Source organism: Apteryx rowi, unplaced genomic scaffold, assembly GCF_003343035.1.
Source record: "Apteryx rowi isolate R43461 unplaced genomic scaffold, aptRow1 scaffold_2, whole genome shotgun sequence".
NCBI lineage: Eukaryota > Metazoa > Chordata > Aves > Apterygiformes > Apterygidae > Apteryx > Apteryx rowi.
Genome location: NW_020448307.1, coordinates 10,894,006 through 10,904,254, shown reverse-complemented (window position 1 = coordinate 10,904,254; position 10,249 = coordinate 10,894,006). Strand labels below are relative to the sequence as shown.

At 47.0% G+C, this 10,249-nt stretch overlaps 1 protein-coding gene across 1 annotated transcript in view; it reads right to left on the bottom strand.

The window, feature by feature from the left end:
* Positions 1-6,674, bottom strand: part of ADAM19 (ADAM metallopeptidase domain 19) — a 38,586-nt gene extending 31,912 nt beyond the window's left edge. Inside the window, exons 1-3 of the mRNA XM_026063578.1 lie at positions 6,608-6,674; positions 6,256-6,341; positions 2,796-2,866 (exon numbers count right to left, since the gene is read on the bottom strand). Coding sequence (XP_025919363.1) covers positions 2,796-2,866; positions 6,256-6,341; positions 6,608-6,674 — 224 coding nt within the window. The remainder of the gene's footprint in view (positions 1-2,795; positions 2,867-6,255; positions 6,342-6,607) is intronic.
* Positions 6,675-10,249: the final 3,575 nt, after the last annotated feature.

Below are 10,249 nucleotides of genomic sequence, written 5' to 3'. Positions count from 1 at the left end.
CTTTGAAGCACAGTTCACATTCATCGGCTTTGTCTCTCTGTAAGGACTGGTGAAGGCTGCCTAATCCCCCGAGGGCACCGCTTATAACAGCCTCAGTTTCTTCGGCTTGGAATATCTCCTTTCGAGCCTTGSGATACCATCGGATCAGTCAGCTGCTGGCCAGGACCTGATGACCCCACCAGTTACACGCTTTCTTTAAGTGGAGGGAGGCTGTAAGGCGGTCACGACAGTCCAAGGGGCACGTTCGCGCCCCGGCACTCGCTCAGCACTCAGTCCCTGGAGCAGGGTGCCAGCCTCAGCAGAGCTGGTTTCCAAAGGCTCCTGCTCCGTAAACCCGACCAATTAAACGACCCAGAACTCTGGGCTTCATTTGAATTTAAACCCCCCRAGTACCTTCCTTAAAGTTGTAGTTGTGCTTTATCCACTTCAAAGCCGTCCGAGACCCGCCTGGTATTGGTTTCAAGATCTCTTGGAAGAGGCACTTCCCACTCGAGTGGTTCTGCCTTCTCTAATGCCCTCTGGCAGCCTTACAAACCCGCCGGGGAAGAAGTATCTGACAATGTCATTATTCAGTACAGAAGGCCTCCGATTAGGACCTTAGGTTCTGCTGAAAAGTAAGTAGTAGCAGTAGCGGTGAGCTCGTGGATGCAGGCAGCTGCCTCCCACGGTGCCGGGCTGTGAAGCTGAGGTGCTGGGCTGCGGTCTCTGCCTGGCTGCACACCCCAGCCAGAAGACGCCGTTTTCATCCACTCCAGTGAGAAGTGCTTTACAGATGCTGATTACTAATATCATCCACAGGGCTCCCAAGAACTTCTTTTTGTTTTTTTCCCCCCCGTCTGCCTCATTCCTCTTTTTACTTTGAGTGTCTCTATAAACTACTTTAGCACCTTTATACGTCTCTGGAAAGTGGTGGCTCTCTAGAGCTCTCATCTAATCAAGTTCACAGACTCGCATTTTGGGATTGTGCCATTGCCTTGCTTGAGCAAGGACTTGAGGCCTGGCAAAACTCCCACTTGAGGCACTGCTATCTATGAATCACTTTTATTTTCCACAGAAAACAATCAAAACTTCAGATCACTTGCTGTATTTCATCAATCCTAGTGAGGCAATTTACCCTTCAGTGGAAGTGTGTGTGTGCACATGCAAGCCTGTGTGTATACATCTCAATGAATGAAACTACATTTCAGGAAATAAACACAATAGAAGCCCTCTATTATTATAATTCTGTTTACTAACACAGGCAATGAGTTTGTCTGCAGTGGAAAAACCACGGCACTGTTCCCACAAGGCACCTGGGGGTTATGTCATCACACTCGGAGCACACAGATTAATTCAGCAAGGATCCTTGCTTTTGCCAGCTTCTACCGTGCTAGAAACAAATTCACCTCTGCACAGTTGCTGCAGAGTATTCGAGACCTGACAGTCTTTCCGCTAGGGAAGAGACTCCCATCAGCAGCTAAGTTCCTTCCAAGTTCAGGTCAGAGATTATCGTTGCTGACAACTGTTGTCAGCAGCAGCTCATTCTCTTGCTTTAGACAGGACCTAGTTAGCAGCTCTTATACTGCCTGGTCCCCTCTACCACTTCTCTATTTTTCCCAGCTGAGAGATACCAAAATACAGAGAATTTACAGCTATTTCTGTTTGGCTCAACATGGTGCATTACTGACTGAGGAACATAGCCAGCTTCTGCAGCTCTGAAATTCCCAGTAGCTTATATGGCCTATTACAGAAAACACCTTGTAGGATGTACTCTTCTTCAATCACTCATCTGATTTCAGTCTTTACTGCAGACAGTGCCAAGAAAAATCTGGTGTTCCTCAAAGATACCCTGAATATGATTTAGGATTGTGCATTGCCATCAGAACTAATAACATTTTCTGGTATTTCACTCCACGCTTACAGGAAGAAAGCTGAGCCCCCAGGTTCTGGGTGTCTGGGGATGTCCATACAACACATTCAGAATATAACAAGGGTTATTATTCCAAGGTTATTATTCCCTCTACTGGTTCTAGCAGACAAATATTTGGTTTTGTTTCCATACATAAATCAGACAGATTGAAAACAAACAATCAAAAAAAAAAATCAACAGTGGGAGGGGAGAGCTTAGCAAGGAAGAGCTTATTGCAGTTCATTTCCAGCTGCTGTTCACCACTGGAAGTTAAGCAATTAAACAGCCTGGGACAGAGCAAGCCTCGAGACAAGAGTCATCCCACCTACTTTATCCCCCTGCATATTCAGCTGAATTCAATACAGATCATGTCCTATGCACCCATAGCATTGCTGTATCATACCAGAGAGCCGGCTGCATTTCAGTAAACACAAAGGCATTTTTTGGTCTCCTTTAGCATGAAGGGCACTAATGGAATTGAACTGTCAGAGTCATTTATCCCAGAAAACGGAGCAAAACCTCTTTTGACCACAGAAAATTAATTCCTCATTAGAGTTGCACTGGCTCTAAGGCAGTGAACCACTTGGTAAATAGTGCACCTCATAGCAGTGACATTTTCCAGTTAATGCAAGAATTGTGGTGCAAGAATAAGTTTACATGCTGCAGGCCAGGTCACCATCCGTTTTTTGCTGACAAAGCTCTATTGAGGCCAGTGCTGTTTCTCTGATTAACAGCAGTGGAGACTTAGACCTGGAATAACCTTGAAATCCAGAAAAGGACTTCCTCATCCTGTCTTTATCAAAACCCTGTTGAAGTCAGTGGAGGTTTTCCTGTTGACTTCACTGGGATCCTTATTCATTATTTTAGTGAGCACACGAGTCCGAACACAATGCGCAAGCACACTTACCCATTCTTCTCTAGATCCAAAATCAGATCTTGTCCTTCTGCCTTTATCCTGACTTCGGCTCTGAACGGATGCTGTGTGCAAAAGAGACAGTGTTTGTTACTCGTATATCATCATAAATACAGAAACAGCCAGGAACATAGAAAATGGAGCTGCCTTTAAACCTCTCTGTCCTCCGCAGGTGAGGGCCTCACTTCGGCACGTGCGAGGTGGGTAGAGCTCAAGGAACCAGAGGGCCAAGGAAGAGAAGCGCCGGATCGCAGCGGCTCCGAGCCTGCTGCCATGGCCCCACGGTGCAGCGGTGCGAGCGCGGAGCCTGCATGCAGCCCGGCCATGCTGGTGGGGTGCCACATCCGAGAGAGTGACCCCACTCCCTTAAGCAGAACAAGCAGCTCAGACATGGCACTAAGTCCCAGTGCTAGAGCTCTCTCGGGGGCAGCTGGATGGTTACGTCTGTATCCCTTCTCCTATACACCGCGGGAAGGCTCAGGGCTTTGGTCCCGACATAGAAATACAGGTCTGGACCACATCAGAGGACATCCCAACTTGCCCTAGAGGTTTACAAGTCAAATACAAGCCAAAGCTTCCATTGTTGTCACAGCAGCAAAAGGCATTTTTTAGAAACCTAGTTCAGGACAAGAGGAATCACATCGCTTTCAGAGATTTACAGATAATTCCTTTACTCCGAGTAAATGCCAATACGCCATAGACAACAGCATCCCTTAAACTCTTTTAGGATCTAGCTATTGTTTGGATGATACTTCACAGCAGCTCTAGTGTTAGTCCCAGGCTACAAAGGGACTGGAAAACACAATGGCAACTTTCTAGTTTGTTCAAGGCACGGGATACAGCCCTGGCTTGCAGGCTGCTTGCAGAGGACACAGGACAGCCGGCTCATGGGTCCTACTGCTGTTTACGGAAAGGACTCCAAGTATTGGAGAGATGAAAGCTGAGAGACAGGTTTCCCACAAGGGAAGCCTTTGCTGCTCACATTACAGACAAAAAGAAATTTTTGAATATAACTGTCCATCATATGCAATTTCTATATAGTCTGTAGTTCAGGAAAACAGCTGGTCATCTACCAAAACAGCTGATCTGCTAAGCAACATACACTCACTGCCCGGGGAAAGCATGAAGAAACTCTGCTGTAGTCAGGTTCAGGCCTGGATCTCCAGGAAGATGTTAACATACCATCTATTTTAACACTGAAAGACTTCTGAGACCCAGTGTACCTCTAAATTTGGAGTACAGAAGTTTCATGACAGTACAGATATTTATTGAAACATATTACTATCACTGGACATCAAATGATGTATGAGAATGTGCACGTCTGGCTGGTCTTTTCAGCCCATGTACTTAGCTAAAGAGCCTGTAGTAGTATGGATTTTCCAGAAGAAATTTTTAGGAACCAAAATATTGTGTTTCCATTATTAAACAGACAATTTAAAAATAGAAGGATATAGAGTCAGTGATATAAAGTCAAACCAAGCACCCCATTCCTCAAAATCATGAATTTCTTAGTATAATGGCAAATACACACACTAAAACCAACATTAAAAAGAAAAATCATTCAAGAGGATGAAAATAGCCTGATAATCCTAGAAATCCCAACTGGAAGGGCCTCTGGAAGTCTCTAAACTCACCTCCCTTTCAAAGCAGGACTACTAGATAAGGTCAGCTGGGGACTTCTGAGTCTCTGAGCATTTTGTCATGAAGGAAATAGATGAATAAACTCCTCAAAAGAGAAAGAATCCGTTTGATAAGAACAGACTTCTCTATTCAGCTGAAACTGCATACCAAGAAAAAAAAAAATGGTGGGAGATGATCAACCCATACTACTTCTTTATTCAGTGTTGGAGGGGATTTTGCAGAACAGATCAACTGAAAGCAAAATAAGGCAAGACAGACTGAATAGGGCATTCTGTTAAAAGATCAGTCAGCCCATGGGCATGCTTGGGTGTCACTTCATCAATTCCAAGTTCAGTTACAAACTTCTTTCATCAGCTCCCTGCTGATATTCTGGTTTTCTGTCCATCTTTTATTCAGTTTCCAGGACATTGCATCAGGCCCATGCAGATCATGCAAAAGACGTTCATACATTTAGCATATGCAGGAATGGCTAAATCCAAGGGCTGACTTCTGGCTTACTTGAATTGGAGGTGCTCAGTATGTCTCAGGTTTCATCTGTTTTGCTAACATGTAAGCAACAGCAATGGAAGTTGCCTTGCCCATAACTTAGGGGGATCTGAGGGTCTCCATCAACAGGTCTCTTCATAAAGTTGTGCAAACATGACTATTATTGATATTGCTTTTTCCTCTCCTTCAATAATCCCACTACTTTGGGATCCATCGATTGCTGCAGCTAAAATATCCCAGCTGTAATAGTACGCAAGCTTTGCCAATACTGGTTTTGGAGCCAACAGGAATTGGCCTGAAACAAACTAAGTATGACCCCTGAGACCCAGCAAATTTGTGTTAGGACAAATGCTCTCCAGATGTATTTGTATCACAATCAATAACGAAGAGATTCAAGACTTCCAGACTACACTGCAAGAACATTTTTAAGAGAATTAACAGCACCAGAAAATTTTCATCGCTTTTTTCCTTATATGACAGAATAAAAGAATTTTAGAAATTCTCATGTGAAGAGGACATAAAACCAGAACTAGCAACACTTGTTAGGTGATGCCATTTTTCCCTCAGACTGATGCCATGGGTTTCCCTTTTCTGGTTCACAGACAATTTAAGTAATATCATCTAGATTTTCCTCTTTCATTTGGTTATGCAACTAACAACTTCTTGATAGCGGCAACATGACTTCTGAGAAGCTGAGCTGCGGTTTGTGATTGCTGTTGAAGCCTGGCATCCCAGGGCTTCTCAGAACGGCTGCAGACTACACACACAAGCCCTTAATCCTTACACATAAGAAAAGTGGAGGTGGGATTCAGAGAGCTACATATGGCATCTAAAACAAATTTATCTTCATCTGAGCTGTTGGTTGGCTTATTTAGCACCCTCACAGATGCGATTCTTCCCCTCCTTAAGTAGGAAGGGGTTGTTCCCCAAATGTCATTGACTGTATTGATTCAGTCCCCCAGTGAGGAACACGCAGATCAGGTGAGCTTGAAGGTGGGGTTTTAACGCATGACAGAGGCAAAGCGATTGCAAGCATTACTGCAGGGCTGTGTGAATGGAAGTGGCCAGGAGAAGCCTCATGCTCGGTACCTGAGGTTTGATAATCACCTCTCCCAGCCCTTCTCTGGTTTTTGGAGAAAAGTACCAGCTCCCTGCTCTGCAGATGGTTTTCTGGCTTGTACCTACAGCCTGTCACTGAGTTTAAAGGACTGAAATGCGCATCACAAGGTCCTTTACTAACCAAGACATTGTCCCTCCCCTGAAGACGATGCACAGCTTCGAAAACAAGACACAAGCTCCCACGGCCCCAGCGCTGTGCGCGACCTACCTTCTCGCTGCTGGGGCTCCCCACGGCTTCCCAGCGCGGTACCACCACGCGGTGCGGCAGCTCCAGGCCGGCGGCGACCCCTGCGGCTGCGGAAAGAGGGGACAAGGCTGCTCGGCACCCAGACCCCGTCCCGCCGGCTGCTGGCGGCGCGGCGCTGGGCTTAGGGGAAGCAGGAGGAGATGACACCCCACCACCACCATCACCCCAAAGGGACTGAGGCAGCAAAAAGCCCTTGCGCCCCCCGCCCCGAGCGCGCAGCGCCGCTTCGCCCCTCCCGACGGGGCCGGTGCAGCCGGGCTGCGAGCCCCCCCCCGGACCCCCCGGACCCCCCCGGGCTCGGGCTCGGGCTCACCGCGCCGCGGCGGCGGGCGCAGCAGCAGCGAGAGGGCGATGCCGCAGAGCAGCCCCCGGCCCCGCATGGCTCCGGGCAGGGGACGGCGCTGCCGAGCTGCCGCCCCGGCTCGGCGCCGCGCTATAAAACGGCCGGGGCCGGCTTTCTCCTCCCACCACCGGCCCGAAATCCGCCCCTGCAGCCCCCTGCCCGCGGAGCGGCGCGGGCGCCTCCTCCTCCTCCTCCTCTTCCTCCCCTTCCTCGGCAGCCCCGCGGAGGAGGAGATGCGCCCCGGGAGCGAGCCCGGCTCTGCCCGGCGAGGCGGCGGTGCTGCCCCCCCCCCCCGCAGCAGGGGCAGGGGGCGCCGGGGCCCCCGCTCGCTTGGCTGGCTAATGCGGGAATGAATCCCTCCGCCTGGAAGCGAGCAAGGAGGGGGGAGACCTTGGGGAGCTGAACAGCCACATCGCTCCTGAGAGGTTCCTGTAGGAGCTGTGCTGTTTTTATACACGTGCATACATATTTAATCCCATCAAACCCTTCATGCCTGAGCCCGTGTTTCCAGAGGCATCCTCAGTCCCTTGTCTCCCAGGAAGTGCATCGTCACTGACGGGTGAAGGGATGCAGGCTGAGGTGTGTACTGGCCGTGCAGACGGGTAGGGATAAACGGGAAGAAGCAAAACGGCGATGTTCTCTGTCCCTCTGCCCTTAGAGAAGACAGAGGGGCTGGGGCAGGGGAAGGGCTCAGGAGAATCCATAGCCCCTGCACTGCCCTTCAGGGGTGACCACTCGCTCCCGGACGCTCCCAAAGGAGCATCCCTTTCTTGTCCTGCATCCTTCAGAGTTGTTCCCTGCAGTCCATGCATTGTTTCTTTGCTAGTCCTCTGCTCTTCAGGGGGAGAAGCACATGGCCAAGTTTTGCCAGGCTCAGAGACACCTGAGGTGGTCTAGGGACACCTGTGTGAAAGGTCCTGGTAGCCCCCCACAGCACTGCTCCAGGGACAGAGCATAAGAGGATTAGCACTGCTTCCACTAAGGAAAGTTTCCCTAAAGGCAACCGGTAGCAGTTCCTCACTGCTGGATTAGACACCTTGTCTCAGGGTTGGCACTCAGAAGAGGGCAGAAGTTAACGGGGCCATGCCAGGGTTGCCAGCTGCAAGCCTCTGACCTCCATGGTGGCATAGGTGCTATGATGGCCTTGCACATGCTGCCCCTGTGCAAAGCAGCTCCCCTCCTTTACTTCAGATTATTTCTCCCGAGACTGCCAGCCAGCTCCAACCGCAGATGCACCAACAAGGGATCAAGGGGGCTGTTGCAGGCTCATGAAGAGCAATCGTTGTGGGGTTGGCCCAGAAYGGCAAGCAGTCATTGCCTCTTTGTCATACTCTTCAGACAGCTATTGATTTGCATTACCCATAAAACCTTTTCCATTCATCTTTATACTGGAAGTGCCTGTGTAGGTGAACAACCAGGGAACCAATTTAAAAAATGGGGAGTATTTGCACCTGGCTATGTTTCAGAGTGTATCGGTAAATTCGACTGAGAAGAAATTAATGTTCCATTTAGAATAAAGGTTTGCTAGACAACAGTAATGATTTTGGGTGTCGTCCAGAAGTTTATATATGCTGTTGAAATCACTGGAAAAGCCTTCAGTAAAAGAGCTCAGACTCTTGCTACTGTGCCCAAAGGAAGTGTGACTGTTTCCACTTGCAGATGCCATCCTGGCTTATGACTTTCGTATCTGTCCCCTCTCTGCCAGGTAGCATATGCCATTCTCAGCACTTCACATGCTGTCCTGAGAAGCCTTTGTGATCTTGCCACATTCAGCTTATTCCTGATATCACCATGGCAGAAGGAAGTTAAGGCACCATGGAGAGACCTAGAGGAAATCATCAGGGTGAACTGGCTATAAATGACCTGACCCACGAACAGGTCATGAATTTTCTTCACACAACTAAATCAATATTATTTCCCAGAGCAAAAAATCCAGGGTCCAAATTTCAGCTCTTTACTAGGCATGTAGAACACCTTGAATGGAAGCCTTGAGTCTTCTGTGGAGAATCCTCCCATTTATTTATAGCTACCTGTATTATAGGAGAAAACAATGGCACTATTGCTGATGCTTTTGTATAAAAATAAATATATGTGCCAAACTTAGACAATTATTCTGCTTTCATCTCTGCGTAAAGTTTCTGTCTGCACAAAGAAAGAAGCAAAAAAAGTACTTTGAGGAGAAACAAGGATGTTTGCCCTGAAAGATTGTCAGTCTTCCCAGTACAACAAACCTGCACAGGGGCTGCTCCACATATTACTCTATCAGAGGATCAGATCAAAAAAGCATATAATAAAATAAAAGGAGCTTCAAATCACTGTACTATTTAGGCCAAAAACTAGCTGCTTGTGTTTTCTATCATTTTAAAAATTAAACACATTCAATAATCACATTTGTTATACAGCTATACTTTTATCATTGGATTTTGGTAATATGAGAATTGATATCTTAAATTACAATCACCAGAAAATCCCTCTATAAAAATATAATCACAGGCTGTGCAGTTGTTATATATAGTTTAATTTATCTCTCTCCATATATATTATATATGATATATCACTTACACTGCTCAGACATTGTTGCATGGAAAGATTCAGGATATTCTAGCCTTATTAACAGTGCTCGTATGCTGTAATGCTACCTGCCTCTGGCAAAGGATGAGTCAGATCCTGCCCTGTGCCCATGCCTTCAGAAAGCTCTTGCTGAAGTCAATAGGATGCTTGTCTAAATCACAGAACAAGGTCAGGCTTTAAGTTATCTAGAAATTACACAGGCTTAGACTCATTTCCTCCAGGATCCTAATTGCCTGATTAAAACTCTCAGCTGGGAAGATGGAAATCTGTGCTCTGTTCCCTTATCTACTGCTTAGCCTGTGATGAAGGCAAGGATGCAGTGCTTAGCTGCAGCTTCCAAGCAGCACCCACATCGAGGATAGGTGCATGCAGTTGTTAGCGAGTTTTGAAAATTAGGTGTTTCAGTTTCCCCGGTGCCAAGCTGATGAGAATGTGGATGCAGTTGGGTTTCTGCACTTACTCCACACGGAGTTTGCAAGGTGATTTAACACTATTGTCACTGGCAGGAAAACAAAAGGTGCGGATTCTCCCATTATATTCATAGTCAATTAGGAGTTACCCACCTAGAAGGAAATAGATAGCCCTACCGAGGAGAATGCCGGTTAAAGAAATAGACTTCTTCAGAGAATGACTGGATCGTATATCGGACTGAAAGCTCAGTAATATTTCATTGCTACTCTCTGTTCAGAAATAGGAAAGGCTGTTGAATGAACTGCTGTTAAAAACCTCCCGCTGACTCTGGAGAAAATGTTATCAAAAATCAAAGTCTCAGAAAAAGAAGGTAGAAGGGTTTTTGTTTTTTTTTTTTTTTGCCCTGCCTAACCTCTGCATTTCAGACACTTGCACTGATGAAAAAAAGTTTGTATCTTTGGCTGACTTGAATGATATGTGAAATCTTACGTTTTTCAGAACATTTGTCTCCTTTAGATCACTTGAAATGATCAAAGGAGGAAGGCTGTGAATCTGTGAAGGGAACTGGCGATTTAACAGCGAACTTCATTATTTCGAGTTTTAACAGTCGAGAACAGCTTCAGCTGACCC